The 15,569-nt window shown below is 37.2% G+C and overlaps 1 protein-coding gene and 1 long non-coding RNA gene across 2 annotated transcripts in view; one reads left to right on the forward strand and one right to left on the reverse strand.

Moving 5' to 3' along the window:
- Positions 1–2,124: 2,124 nt before the first annotated feature.
- The window catches only part of LOC113017644 (uncharacterized), a 67,900-nt gene continuing 54,455 nt past the window's right edge, over positions 2,125–15,569 (reverse strand). Inside the window, exons 4-15 of the mRNA XM_026160787.1 lie at positions 9,457–9,720; positions 9,056–9,334; positions 7,308–7,571; positions 6,907–7,185; positions 5,860–6,123; positions 5,096–5,212; positions 4,921–4,936; positions 4,750–4,841; positions 4,308–4,364; positions 4,150–4,209; positions 3,734–3,796; positions 2,125–2,462 (exon numbers count right to left, since the gene is read on the reverse strand). Coding sequence (XP_026016572.1) covers positions 2,338–2,462; positions 3,734–3,796; positions 4,150–4,209; positions 4,308–4,364; positions 4,750–4,841; positions 4,921–4,936; positions 5,096–5,212; positions 5,860–6,123; positions 6,907–7,185; positions 7,308–7,571; positions 9,056–9,334; positions 9,457–9,720 — 1,880 coding nt within the window. The 3' untranslated portion in view covers positions 2,125–2,337. The remainder of the gene's footprint in view (positions 2,463–3,733; positions 3,797–4,149; positions 4,210–4,307; positions 4,365–4,749; positions 4,842–4,920; positions 4,937–5,095; positions 5,213–5,859; positions 6,124–6,906; positions 7,186–7,307; positions 7,572–9,055; positions 9,335–9,456; positions 9,721–15,569) is intronic.
- Positions 2,634–3,499, forward strand: LOC113017650 (uncharacterized). The gene is made up of 3 exons (XR_003271532.1): positions 2,634–2,740; positions 2,814–2,903; positions 2,982–3,499. It is a non-coding gene; the product is annotated as an uncharacterized LOC113017650 (long non-coding RNA).

The raw sequence follows: 15,569 nt of genomic DNA on the forward strand, positions 1-15,569 counted from the left end.
GAGATTTATTCAAAAACACAAACACAGGTCACATAACCTGCACTGCACTTTAAATGTTAGCAAATCTTTAACTGGGGTTGTTGAGTTTGACTGTACGCTGTGTATTCAGACACATGATGGCAGTGCTGAGAAGTAAAACAGAAAGACTGTAACAGCAGCACAATAATCACACACTCAGAGTAAATGCATAAAACAACAACAACAAAAATCGCTCTCAGCTGTGATTCAGTCATTCAATTTATTTCAAACACATAATAAACTGAATTATTGCTGATCAAATAAACAAAAATACACTAATATAATAATCAAAAACACAGGAGCACTGAGGCCTCGATCCTGTAGGATAATATTTTAACCGGTAATTTAAAGATTAATTTAAATTAATCTAATTTAAAGGCTTAAAGAAAGATAACTTAAAAACATTCAGTCTATACCTTGAATCTCTGCTAAAGGGCAGTATGCTCACTTATATGGTGACACGATCTCCTCAGCACACTCTGTTCACACTCCAAAACTTTGCAGCATCCCAAAAACACCACAGTCCACAGCCTCACATCAGAACAAAGGAGAGAAGAAGAAGAAGAGCACCTGCTGTTACTTCATTTTTTATACCCTCTGTTTGATCCCCTGGGTCCTAAAGCCATTACACTAATCACAGTAATAATAATGAGCAATAACACTAATAACATTTCAAACACTTTAACGACCTGAATTATTGCTGATCAGATAAAATAAAAATACAATAATAACAGTAAGTTATGAAGAGCTGTAAGAAGCTCACTTCTTTTTCATTAGTAGCTGAGAACCAGCATAAAGTTGTATTACTGCCACCTACACAGCTGTGATGGTAACAGCAGACTCCAAACACTGTTCGTCTTTCAGACTCAGAGTCTGTGCAGAATTTCTCTCACACCACCATTTATTAACCCTGCAATAAAACCTCTAAACTTTCTGCTTCTGCATCCTAATTCACAGATTTAATTAAATCAGGGAACACAGGACTGCATGACATTTTATTAGAAACTAAAATGACATAAAGTCAACAAATTAGTTACAAATGGTAACAGGACAAAATGAAAAGTCACCAGTGTAGTTGTAGTTGCTCTCCCACTTTATAGGACAAAGACATGATTGATAGTGAAGAGGGAAACCCATCTACAGCACAGCTGAGCTATTAGAGTACGGTGACCACTTGTTGACTTGTAAAAGACTATATGACATTTTTTATTTCACCATTCATTAACTGCACAGAGATGTTATTGTTTAAATATGTTTTCTTCATGTAAACAGTATTATAAAGGTTCTTCATGACTGGCGCAAGTGTCCTCTTTTTTGGAAATCAAATTATGGTCACCCTGTATTACAGGATATGATCAGCACTGTTTATCACCGTCATGCTGATTTTGCAGGAAAATGCGAACCAGGCTCAACCCAGCTGGTTAAGTTTACACCTGACTGACCTGTGCCTCCTCCTCACTGTGACTAAACAATCAGACTCTGCAGGGTCAGACAGATGTTTTGTTGCTGTCTTGTTCTTGGTTGAACCTGTCTGGATTTTTAGCTCTGAGGTTTGTGTCGTATTAATGAATTATAATACTGCTACTTCTCTGAGTCGTGCTGACCGTGATTGATGCAGAGCTTTAATTCTCGGTGATGTTCTGTCTCCATGCAATCTGTCATATGAGATTTAGCCCATGTACAAGTTATCTTTTCATTTAACTATCAGCACATAGAGAGATGATCTGATTAGTTTGTGGATAATTTCATACAGGAAACAAAAATCAAAAATAAACATAAAATGTTCAAATGTCAAAAGATTTTATTTCTACCTTCTAACTAAAAGATGCAAAAAATGATCAGAAACACAAAAATATACATGAAATACATTCAAATGTATTCACTGCCTATGATATAATTCTTATTTATATAATGTAAACAAACACAGTTAAAGTATTTGTTGGTGCCCATATCAGTATTTACACTGCAAACACTGACTGTAAATTGTGCTGTCAGATACTAAACATCACATATTTCTCACTGCTGTTGGAACATGTTAGATACAGTCAAGGTTTATTACAATTTTTTTTTAAAGTAACCGAAGATAAAGAGCATGAATATTGAATATGAATACACCTCCATTTGTTTTATACTGAATTATTTGATATTATGATGTAATATTGTAACTGCACATAAAGCTGAGCATGTCTGATATTTGGGCAGCAGAGGAGCAAGAGTGGCTTCATGAAAAGCTTCTTCTTGGCTTTGCTGCTACAGCTCTCCTCACTGACCTGTAAGACAAGCACAAAGAGACAAAGTGATTTCCAACATGTAAAGATATTATGAGCTGAAGACATTTAATAATGTGAAGAATAAATCAGCCTGCATGGCAGCAGAATTACTGAGAGAGCTTCCTGATGTGACTTCAGAATAAACTGCTGCATCAGCTGCAGGACTTGATGTTCCTGTGAATGAAGAGAAGATGATTGAAAACAATAATATCATTAACCAGGAGGAAACTGGATGTCTCCACTGATGCAAATGTGACAGGTGAGACCTGGAGACTCGGGACCGCCCCTGGTGGGCGGAGCTGGTCTTTGCTCCTTTCATAAGTGCAGGTGTGGGCAATTGGGTATTCCTCTGCAAACCTGAAACTGCGAGTGCTTGGTCCGAGTTGGGCAAGTTGGTGTTTCTTAACTATGAAAGTCTGATACGGGTCTTCCCCTAAACTTCTGTTAGAACGGTAGGTTACACAAAAATGTACCACTTGAGCTCTGGCTGTTGGCAGAGGTTTACAGTTATTTGCACCCTTGTAGGTGGGAAACATTGCTCCCGCGAGAACGGTATAGTGGACTTCATCGCCACTGACCCACATTTATTAGGGTGTGACACGAACTTGTGGACAGGTAACAAAACCCATTCAGTTGAGGAATATTCCTGTGTTTTACTGTCCAGCTAAGTGATCTCCTGCCTTTTATTTACAGAGTACAGAGCTGCTGCTTTGCCAGGTGGATCTCTGGCTGCGGGCAAAGGACCCGACACTTCAGTGTGTTTTAATTTGTTTTAAACTGGTGTAAGTCGACAGACTGACTGTTGCGGCTGTCGATGTTTTTGTTTTTTTTTTTTGTTTAAATCTTTTCTGTATCAGTAGGCACCACAGATATGGATTCTTTTAGTATTTTAACCCTTTTTTTTTAATATATATATTGTCGCAGACGGTGAAGGCGCTGCAGGGAAAACAAATCCTTTTTTTGTCTCCCCGCTTTTGCATGCACAGCGGTGGGCTCGAGTGAAGACGGCACCGAAGATTTGACTTTTTTTCTATAGTGTTTTACCCATTTGGGGTCATGTGTGAGTTGCCGTCCATTTTTAACCTGTGTGCTATGTCGATTTGTTTTTAAACGGTTCCCTGCAGCGCTTGTCCTGTCTCACGGGAAATCGTACAGTTTTATCGTTTTTAATGAGGTAACGTTTTTAATTGTTTTTAGGTGCCGCTGTTACACTGTTTCTTTTATTTTGTATCAAAAATTAAACTCTTTTAAACTGACTGTGCGCCTACGGCTCTGTCCTATTTTAAATAGGTACCTACCACGGGGTCACACAAAGATAAAAGAGAAGATTTTAAATAGCTGACAAAGTGTGAATATATAAATATTAAAATAAACAGATTTACATTGTAAGAGCAGATAAACATGTTAAACAATATTCAGTGGAGATGATGGCAGACTTTGCTCACCTTTGTTTTTCTTGGCTTTTTCTTTTTTGGGCTGTTTGACCTCAGCATACATCAGACTGTCCTCTAAAAGAGACGTCAGAGCTCAGGACACATTTGTTCAGCACAGATATGATGACAAGAACATTACAGAGTAAAAACATGAGAGAAACTATTTAGTTGGGGGACATATAGATGGACAATACCGTACTGTACAATAACAATATCATTCTGTATATGAAGCAGACAAACTTACACTAAACTCTGAACGGCCCTCGATGTGTATAAGATTCAACTCTGCTGATGTGTAGTGGTCGTATGTAGTAGCTAAGCTTGGTCAGTGAATAACTAAACTCCATGTTGACCTATAATTACCTGCAATATAATGATGTGATGACACGTTCAAGTACAAACACTGAATGAGACTGTTGTGACTGTACCTGCAGCTCCCATCTTCACCTCAGAGTAAACAGCACTCTGCTCTGCTTTATGATGCTTCTCTGTGAAGATGATCAGATTAATGAAAATAATTAATTCATTTTAAACACTTTAAAAACTTCCCAGGCTTTTTTCTACACTGAGTGTTTTGTGTACTCACTCTTCTTTCTAAAGTTTTGAAGTTTAATAAGAGAGTATGTGACGTCTCGCGGTTCATCTGCACCTGGAATGTAAAAATGTTTGTGAACACATCACATTCAATTTCATTAGTTGTGTTTAAGTCAAATCCAGGACTATCAGATATTTTCAGAGCATGAACCCATCATGGTGTTACTGTTTGTGTTGTTCTGATATGAAACAATAACATTTGTGGATTCTTTCAGTCGAGTTAAAGATACAATCAGGTTGTAAAATCCTGTTTGTTTCTGATCTTTTGTGCATGTAGTCAGTTGGTTATTTGGATCTTTGTCCAGCTGGATTTTGATAAATGTTCTTTGAAAAGCTGCTGAGCACAAACTGAACCTAAGAAATTTTCCTGTTAATGGAGACTGAATGAAAAGTCAATATTAACAATGATAATAAAGATCGGTTTAAGTGCTGACCAGGATGAACAGAGTTGTATTCATGAGTTTCATTCTGGTTGACTCCATGATTTGTGGAGGAGCCCGGACTGTGACTCTCAGACTGGATCCACCTGAAACAGGAAATAAAAACAATAAACTCAAAAGTAACTGATGTTTGTTTAAAATAATAATTAAAAGTATTTTACCAACCTGGTGAAGCAGGAATCTGTGAAAGAGACAAATGTTATTACACATCTTTGTCATGTATAAATTGTTCCACTGATATTTTGTGTCATGAGATCAGAATACATGTATATGTATGAATAATTAAAGTGTGTGTAGTAAATAAACTCTGTAATACAGCATGAAAAGAAGAGGCTCTTACACTTGGACTGTCTGCAGCGATACAACAAGAGCAGGAGAATAATAATGAGAGAGACTCCACAAACCAGTCGAACAATCAACCACACAGGAGATGAAAATTCTGCCAAAGATAGTGACAACAAATAATAAAGTTTAATTATATTTGATATTTTATAAGATAATTTTATAATAAATCCAGTTCATCGATTTCCCTTGACTTGAAACCACTTTGAGTCAACTCCTGCTGTATTTAAATGACTTGACTCCCAACAATGAACACATAAACACAAGTCTCTTAAATTTCCTCTTAAATGTTGACTTCAGTAAATCTGCGTTACAAACTTTTACTATATAAATATGTCAAAGAGTCAAATCTTAATATAAAGAAACAAAAACTGATGTTTACATTGAGATTTTCTGTTTCCTGTCAGAAACTGTCAGCATGACTCTGCTCTGTGGTTTCATGTTGTGACTCCTGCTCTACACTACTTGCAGTGTTACTTGTAGAATTGTTACAGAACTAATTGTGAATTTATGTTGATTTGGAGATTTGCTGAAAATGATTGTTTCACATTCATAATCCCACCTAGTCTCCCCTCCTTGGATCACATTCCTGACACTGATTCTCTAGACTCCACATTTTACATGACTATTCATATTCAACCATTTCCAATAAGATCATTATTACAATGCCAAAGAGGTTACCATGAGATATAATGCTGTTTGACCTTCATAGTAATCCTCAATCATCAATCTATTCAACATTGTTGCTGAATCCAAACTCACCAGTTATGTTAATCTGAATTTCTTGGCTGTCCTCTGTGTAGTAAACTGGGTTTCCTCTTCCTCCTCTGCACCTGTACAGTCCTTCCCGTGAGACACTGATTTGTCCATTTGATGTGGGGACAACATCCACTGTGGTATTATCTCTGTACCAGTAGTATTTCCATCCAGATGATGATGATGATGGGTTCACAGAGCAGGTCAGGGTCACACTGCCCCCTACTGGAGCAGTTGTGTTATCAGCTCTCAGTTTGGCCTTTGGTTTATCTGCAGTTCAGTTTAGAAAAAGAATTAAAGTCAATGACTGAATCGTGTACATACGGATGTTCACTCTTCAGAGACACAAACTACATCTTTCTTGGCTGCTACCTCAAAGCAGATTGTGCGCTGTCTGTCCTGTGTGCTGCATGTGACTGAATCAAAACCGTTTAAATAACTAGATGTAAATGGTGAACATCAACAAATCTTGGTGATCTTGAAGAGATACTAACTGTACAATCGTTTTGATCAAAGCTGTGAAAGTTTTATATTTTCTTTGCTGTATTTAAAAAGTACTTGAAGATTGATTAATAAGCTGGTCCGTCTTTAGGACCTGGGAGTTTAAAGGGATCAATCTCAATCAGCCTCCTGCTAAAGGTGAGTGGCAGTGACTCAGAGTTATGAGACTGTTAATCATAGAAACAGTACCACTATTTTTGGTGGTATGTCTGTGTGTGTTTATTTATTTGATCAGATGATAGTTCAGAATTACTTTTATTCTTTTTATAGAAATTGTAGATCAATTGTTATTTGTTTGAATATATTATTTATTTATCCTGTTTATGTCATTATTGTCCTCAGGTGATGGAGCAGCAGGTCAGCATTGGCGTCTCTATACCAGCTGAAGGTTCATGACACAAAGTGGTGACAAACTGTCTACAATGAGGCTACTATCAGCTGCAGCTCTTTGTCTGACTAACAATGTAACATGCTTTGTAGACCATTGAATTCATCCTGTGCTGACCATGATGACATTTGTCAAATGGAGATCACACAACAAACATGACTTACTTGATGCTGACAATGTGAAGGCTTCACTCCACTCTGTTGAAGAATATGAGTCATCTCTGCGTCGACTCTTACACATGTAGTCTCCACTGCTGGACTCAGAAACATTGAATGTCACATCATTATTGTGTGTCCACTGTGTGGGTGTCCTGGGTCGTCTCCATTCATACTCCCACTCAGTGGTTTCACCTCCTTCCTGCACCTCACATGTCAGAGTGATCGTCTCACCTCTGAATATCTGAGGCCAGTTGGCTTGTTGTTTTACAACAACTTTATTGGAAACTGTTTACACATATTAACAGTTGAGATACAAACAGAAACATGAAATCAACACAGAAAACTTCAAATTGTGTGTTTGATAATCATGAGTGAATGTATATTTCAAACTAAATTACTGAACTCACAGGTTATCTCAATGGTGACATCATCACTTCTATCAGTGTAGTAAACTGGGTTTCCTCTTGTTCCTCTGCAGCGGTAGATTCCTCCTTGAGATACTCTGATATCTCTGTTTTGTTGATCTCTGATTTGACCTTCAGAGGTTCTTTGGGTTCGTCTGAACCACTCATATTTCCATCCATCAGAGCTCTGCACAGAGCAGGTCAGTGTCACACTGCCCCCTACTGGTATGATTGTAGTTCCTGCTGTCAGTGTGGCCCTGGGTTTATCTGATGTTATGAAAAAGGAAACATGTACATTTTTCATCCTCTTGACTAAAAATACAAGAAAATACATTTAAACTTTAAAAACTCCCCAGATGAAAGAACAAACTTTTTTCTCTGCACTTTAAGACAGTTTGATTTTCTGTTGCTGAATTGTGTCTATGTCAACATGATGCCAGAGCTGCAGTAACTCTTACATCACAAAGTAAGAATAGTAAAACTATTTGTCCATTTTCTGGCCTGAAGAAGTTACACTGAATGTAAACTAATGGAGTTCACTGCTGAAGGAAACACAATGATGTGTTAAGAGGGAAATGTTTGGTGTTTGTTTTATACTGTATAATAGAAAGAAGTCACCTTTTGTGAAGGTTTAAATGTTTCTTTTCCTTTTTAAAACTATATTTTTATCTGCTGTTGCTGTTATTATACATTAAAACACATACATGTAGTAATGATCGATTACAGCATTTGTGAGCAAAGTAACAGGTAAAATACAGCAGTCCTGGTTAAAGTTTCAAATTTCACAGCATGAAAAAAGTTTCCATAACAAAATTAATTAAAGATACTCTGTATTTTATACTATTTCTGAATATTTGAACACACATTATGAATAAATGCTACTGGTTACAGTGATAAAGCAGGGAGGTCTTCACTGATACAGTCAGAGACAGTAACTAACATCAAATATCAAAAATCACATCATTAATAATATCAGTAAATCAAACATATCCATCACTTATGTGGTTCTACATTCACACACACACACACACTGAACTGGACCATCTTCAGGTTCTGTGAGTGACTTTAAAGGGCTCAATCTCAGTATCCTCCTGCTGGAGGTGACTAGTGGTGGAGATTATGGTAGTCATAGTAACAGTAACAATATTTTTATGTTTATGTTATATTTTTAACTTCCCTCCCTCGATTCTCCTCCATCTGCTGCTTTGCTCTGGTGTCGTTTTTGGAGTGAAGCTGGTGTGGCTCCAACCATAAATGTTTTCAATTGAGCTCTAAATCTAATTGGTCATCATTGCTTTTTGTATTAAACACAGTCATGTGTGTGTTTTATTTTAACAAATGGCAGTGTTTTATGAGAGGACAGGCCAGAATGACTTAAAAAAAAATACAAACTGTAGATTTATTGTTATTTGTTGTAAACTACTACTATTATTATTATTATTATTATTATTATTATTATTATTATTATTATTATTATTATTATTATTATTATTATTATTATTATTATTATCTCTGTTTATTTCTGTCAGTATTGTCCTCAGGTGATGGAGCAGCAGGTCAGCATTGGCGTCTCTATACCAGCTGAAAGTTCATGACACAAAGTGGTGACAAACTGTCTACAATGAGGCTACTATCAGCTGCAGCTCTTTGTCTGACCAACAATGTAACATGCTTTGTAGACCATTGAATTCATCCTGTGCTGACCATTATGACATTTGTCAAATGGAGATCACACAACAAACATGACTTACTTGATACTGACAATGTGAAGGCTTCACTCCACTCTGTTGAAGAATATGAGTCATCTCTGCGTCGACTCTTACACATGTAGTCTCCACTGCTGGACTCAGAAACTCTGAATGTCCAATCATTATTGTGTGTCCACTGTGTGGGTGTCCCGCGTTCTCTCCATCCATACTCCCACTCAGTGGTTTCACCTCCTTCCTGCACCTCACATGTCAGAGTGATCGTCTCACCTCTGAATATCTGAGGCCAGTTGGCTTGTTGTTTTACAACAACTTTATTGGAAACTGTTTACACATATTAACAGTTGAGATATAAACAGAAACATGAAATCAACACAGAAAACTTCACATTGTATGTTTGATAATCATGAGTGAATGTATATTTCAAACTAAATGACTGAACTCACAGGTTATCTCAATGGTGACATCATCACTTATATCAGTGTAGTAAACTGGGTTTCCTCTTGTTCCTCTGCAGCGGTAGATTCCTCCTTCAGATACTCTGATATCTCTGTTTTGTTGACCTCTGATTTGACCTTCAGAAGTTCTTTGGGTTCGTCTGAACCACTCATATTTCCATCCATCAGAGCTCTGCACAGAGCAGGTCAGTGTCACACTGCCCCCTACTGGTATGATTGTAGTTCCTGCTGTCAGTGTGGCCCTGGGTTTATCTGATGTTATGAAAAAGGAGGAAAATTATATAAATATGCAGATGATTCATTAAAATTGCATAAAAACAATCAATCATACCTAAAACAGATCTGAAGATTTTCAGTTAGTGACTCTGGGTAAATGGATATGGCCCTGGGTCTATATGCTGTTATGAAAAATCAGGTAAGAAAATATACACCTGATACAATGTAAATGTAAAATATCCTAAATTTTAAAAGATTTCTTCAAGTGACTCAAATTCCAACAAAACAAAATCTACACAAATATTTTCTTTATATTGTTTTTTTCTTTCTTCTCAGTTTAAGACATTTCAAATTTTCTCTGATTTCTGTCTCAACATGGTAACAGAGCTGCAGTATAATGAAGGGAATGAGACACAGAAGGAGAGCACAGCTGGGAGTAATAGACTATGTGCACATTAGCATATGCTACTTCCGGTGGGGAAACTCCTGTAGGGCGCTTCGTTTCCGGTGTTATATTCGCTCCTTGTTTACTGCCGCTTTTTCCAAAACAAGTCAACCAAATTGATGAATCGAGGTGAGATTTACATTTCTCGAGATGTCTTGGGCATTTACGGAATATGTATGTAGATGCTGTTCATAGACCTGTCGATATTTTTCCCCCGCGCCTCAGAGCAGAACAGAGAAAGGATTTAAATTCTATATTTCTCAGTATTTGTAAACAGCGGTCCCTCGTTTATCGCGGGTGTTATGTTCTAAAAATAACCAGCGATAGGTGAAATCAAGTAGCCAATTTTATTTTTTTGATGGTGGTAAACGTTTCGTCGACATTGTTGTGTTTGTTGGGGAAAAAGCAGTGTGACTGCACTTCAGAGTCACACTGCTAGCCATCGATGCAGCGATTTTGTACTGTGCAGCAGAGACGGCACGGAGGAGATCGTCTGCAGCGATCAGGACGCAGGACACAATGTGATGTAGAAAAAAACGTGCAAACTTGCACTAACAAATCTGCTAAACAGCGAGTTGAAAGGTGAACCGCGTCATAGCGAAGGACCACTGTAATTTTGAAGGTAAGTCACAACATACCCTTCATAAATACTAATGTATAGAAACCCTTACCAGCAATCATTCATTTTTTGTGTGGCTTTTTTCACAGTTTGTTAACATGCTGTGTAGGTGTGTACTTGACTAGCTGATATCGACATAACAGGGAAACATCTGGTTTGACTATTCTTCAGCTGTAGTTTGAATGCTGAACATTTGCCTGTTTAAATTATAAGACCAGTCACTATACAGAGATGTGCTTCTGAATGTGGACGATGTGTCTTCTGCTGCAGTGATGCAGTTCAGCTTGTGTTGAGTGATGTAAACAACTGATTGATCTAAACTCTTTAAACGTCAAAATTGATCATTAGATTTTTTTATGACACACAGTGGTGAGTGTTCCCACCTTCTGCTCTTTGTAACTTAACGCGATCTTTCAGTTTTTGTGTTTTGGACATGATTTTGGAGTATGTCTTCGCAGTAGCGATTGACCACAAAGTAAAGCTACCAGAAATGTACAACCCCAGATCCGGTCTCAAAGCAGGAAGTTAGCATTTTCTCGTGCACAGGGTCTATTAGGCAGGACGAGACAAGGGAAACAAAACTAGAAACACTGACATGAGACGCAGACCTTCAAAATAAAACAGGAAACACACCGACTGAACTCTAGACATGTAAACTTAACAGAGACTGAGACAGAACATAGAGACCTGAAACGTGGGACAGAAATGCACAGAGTAAACACAACATGAACACATAAAACAAAACCTAAGAACTAAAACCGTAACAGCCATAACTGATCCTGGGGTAATAATAATAATAACTGCAATAATCAAAACAGCAAAGGACTCAGAACATAAAACATATTATAAAATACCAAAACACACGAGACTCAAAATGCTGAACCGTGACAACTGGAGCATCAGGGGCCAAATCACAAAACACGTTTATGAACGACTGAGCCACACATTTAATTTCTGACTGATTAACATATTATCATTAAAAATAAAAAACAATATTATCAAATATTATAACCCCATTATTGTTTATTATTTTTTAACTTTATAACACTTTATATTCAGAAATAACTTGGCAGGTTGGGGCCGTAAATCACTTTGTAACATAAGTTTTTGTCATAATATTATCCCCCTCTGATCTCCAAACTTTGGGGAATCCATGTTGTTTTATTTCTTATGACATTTTTAAACTCACCAGTTTCCTGAATGATGACTGGATCACTTTCTACTGTGAGTAAATTTGTCCCTTTTATACGTCCTCTGCAGGCGTAGATGCCGCCTTTAGAGGTCACAAGTTCTCCCTTTGATTCACCAGCTACTGTGGTCTTCTGGTTAGAGTAAACACTGGGTTCTCTGAACCAGTCATATTCAAAGTCAGCAGAGTTCTTCACATCACAGGTCAGTGTGATGTGAAGAACAGCATAACTCAGTGAGATAAACTGCACTACACACACTGTTGATGTTTTCAGATCAGATAAACATGAAAAGAAAATCTACATGTATGAAGCCACAGCTCTTCAGTAAATGTACAGTTTGTATCGTGGGTGTGTGTTTGATTGCTCACACAGTTAACATGGTTATATTAACATTTTAACCAATAAATCAATGAAATGTTTGGTTCATGATACAAAATATAACACAGAGGACGTCATTTAGAGCAACACAAGAAGAAGAAAACAGTTTCTCACCTTCAGTGTTTCCATGTCTGACTGTACCGAGCACTAAAATAATGAATGAAACATCATCAGACATTATACAACTGACAAAATCACAATAAATATATAAACTGAGTTTTTTTTTTTAAATCTTCACATGGCACAGTTATTACTCATCACCAAATATATGTGTTTCTATTAGCTGTGAAACCAGCTGGAAACATCTAGTCTGCTGTGTTGAAGCTGTCAGGTAAACAGGTTAAAGCAGTGATACACTGTAATTGTCACCAGTGAGAAACATTTTCCTTCATCACTGCCATTCAAACAGTAAAGGTGTGTATTGTACTCACAGAATAACCCCAGCAAACAGAGCAAAGAGTGCCCCATCCTCACGTCCAGCCCTGCACGCTGATCTGCATCTAATCTCAAAGGTTTCGACTTTGCCTTGATAAAGAGAAGCTGCACTTAATGTAGATAAGACCAGAGTTTATATTCAGCTCCTCCTTCTATCACCTCTCTGTGCTTCCTTCCTTTTACACCAACCTCAAATAGCTCCTATAGCTTTGACCACAGCAGTTGTGTGACGTGTTCACATTTCCTGTCCACTGCAAACATTTAAGTTTCTTTCCTGTTTAGTGTTCCTACCTTTCTCTGTGATATACAAAGGTGATCCGTTGCTTAGTTACTGACACACTTTGCAGGTCATAGTTTTATCTTTGTTGTCATGTCCTGCCTCCACCCTTCAGTATCACAACTACAGACTCACTGATCTGTCTGACTGAATGTGAACAAATTTATCTTTGTCTCCTCTGACAGAAGAATATCCGACCAACATTCATCAAGTTTCTTTTCATCCTCTTTAACAAAGTTTGTTGCTTGGCCTTTTCTGCTCACGTTAAAGAACCTGATGTCTACAGACACACATGCAGTGCACAGATTAACCAGCGGGGATCAGCAACTCATGCAGAGCCCTCAGCTGAGACATCCAACATGGCTGACATCAGTCAACGAGCCTTCAACGATTCCTCAAAGACATTTTTACCAGTTTTCTAAAAGATTTTTGAACATTTTGAAAGGAAACTCAAAGTTTAATGTGTTAAAAAGAAACTTTAATGTTTTTATTTGAAGATAAACTGAGCAACAAATTGTACAAAAATGCCAGATGTAGCTAAAAAAGATTTTTTCCACCTCATGTGAAAAATATTTATTTTTTAGAAGGTTCAAATAAACACACCAGCTTTTAAAAAGTTTTCATTTTATTTATGATTCAGGCTTTAGAGGGTTAATATCTGAGCTTCTAATAAACAAATAAACAGAGGTCTGATATCAGGACTGTAATAAAATAATTATTCGATTTCTGCCTTTTTTCATTGATGTTGCCACAGTCTGTCACAGCTCCACAGCTCTTCCTTGTCAGTGGGATGTGTTAGTCATCTTCCTCACCTGCTCCAGTCAGCTCAGGTTGGCACATTTGTTCTCCATCCTCAAATAGCTGCACATAAAAGGACCGAATGTTCATCCACTCACTGAGTTACAGCACACTGAGGAAACTAGCCTGACTGCAGAGAATCACCCTTGTAGTTTATCCACTTAATCCAGTCTTCTTCTGTCTCTGATCTTCTCCAGTGTTCAACCTGCAAACCTTCAGTTGTGCAAACACACACCTGCTGTGGAAACACACACCTGCCTGTTCACTCTCTACTCATCTGAGCTCTGTGTGATTACATTTAGAGAAAGTTGGCCCTGTTTTAGCATCTTGTTTTAGATTTTAGATTCTTATGGTTTTCTTTTTCAGATAATAATAATAAATATTAACTATTAACAGTAAATTAGCAATCAAGGCAATTTACACACCGAGGTGTTATTTATAATAAAATGAAGATCAGTAAATATTTTCTCATGTTTTAAGGAGTGTGAAAACAACAAACCAGAACGTGTAAAACTCTGAGCTCTGTATTCTGCCTGTTTAACGTCTCACAGTCTCCTCATCATCTGTCTGTGCTGTCAGAGCTAAAGCATGTGATCTGGAAGGCAGCTCATATTTAGCTTCAATTGTTCTTCCTCATTTTAGTTCTGCAGGCTGATGGAAATAATGAAGTCACTGTAACGTTTAAGTGCAGAGATGGTGCAGATAAGCCTGCAGCTATGAGGTCACCAACAGTTACAGAAATATTCACACGTTAAAGAAAAAACTTTTCTTAAAGTGCAAAAAATGAACAAAAATATGAAGAAATTTCATTTTGTTTTCAGTTATTAGCTTTGAATAAATTAACTTTGGTGCAAATGATTGTTTGATTTACGGATTTATTACATTGATTAATGAAAAATGATGAAGAAGAGGCACTATTTTATAAAGATAACTGAATATTTGATGATCAGTACTGTTATTCCAGTACAGGCACATCATGTAAACATGTGTCATGCACACAGAGGTCAAAGTGAAATTCATACTGTGCTCTTTGTCTGTGCTCCTTGTTAACTCTTTGCTGTGAGCTGATAACATAAAACTAAACATCAGCTACACCGAAGACTTGAGGCTGAAACCACAGGCTGCATTTCCTCTGTTCATGGTGACCCAACCAGAAACCATGAGGCCTGTCAGTGGATAAAAATAAGCCTGTGGCAGAAAAGATGGTGACCACCAACAGTCTTTCACACACATGTAAGCTGCTCAGAAGAGTAAAGACGTTATTCTTTGCAGTTTGATCTTGTGATACTGTTTGATATTGATTCTTGAATAAAACATAATCAATGCATTTCTTTGCAGATCTGAATTTATTTAAAATTTCTTTCAGTGTTTTAAAAGTTTTACATCCATCAGAAATATACAACATTTTCCACTTGCAAAAACTTCAAGAGATTTATTCAAAAACACAAACACAGGTCAAAAATAACCTGCACTGGTGCTCAACAGCTTTAAATGTTAGCAAATCTTTAACTGAGGTTGTTGAGTTTGACTGTACGCTGTGTATTCAGACACATGATGGCAGTGCTGAGAAGTAAAACAGAAAGACTGTAACAGCAGCACAATAATCACACACTCAGAGTAAATGCATAAAACAACAAGAACAAAAAACACTTTCAGCTGTGATTCAGTCATTCAATTTATTTCAAACACATAATAAACTGAATTATTGCTGATCAAATAAACAAAAATACACTAATATAATAA

Source organism: Astatotilapia calliptera, unplaced genomic scaffold (assembly GCF_900246225.1).
Source record: "Astatotilapia calliptera unplaced genomic scaffold, fAstCal1.2 U_scaffold_17, whole genome shotgun sequence".
Taxonomy (NCBI): Eukaryota; Metazoa; Chordata; class Actinopteri; order Cichliformes; family Cichlidae; genus Astatotilapia; species Astatotilapia calliptera.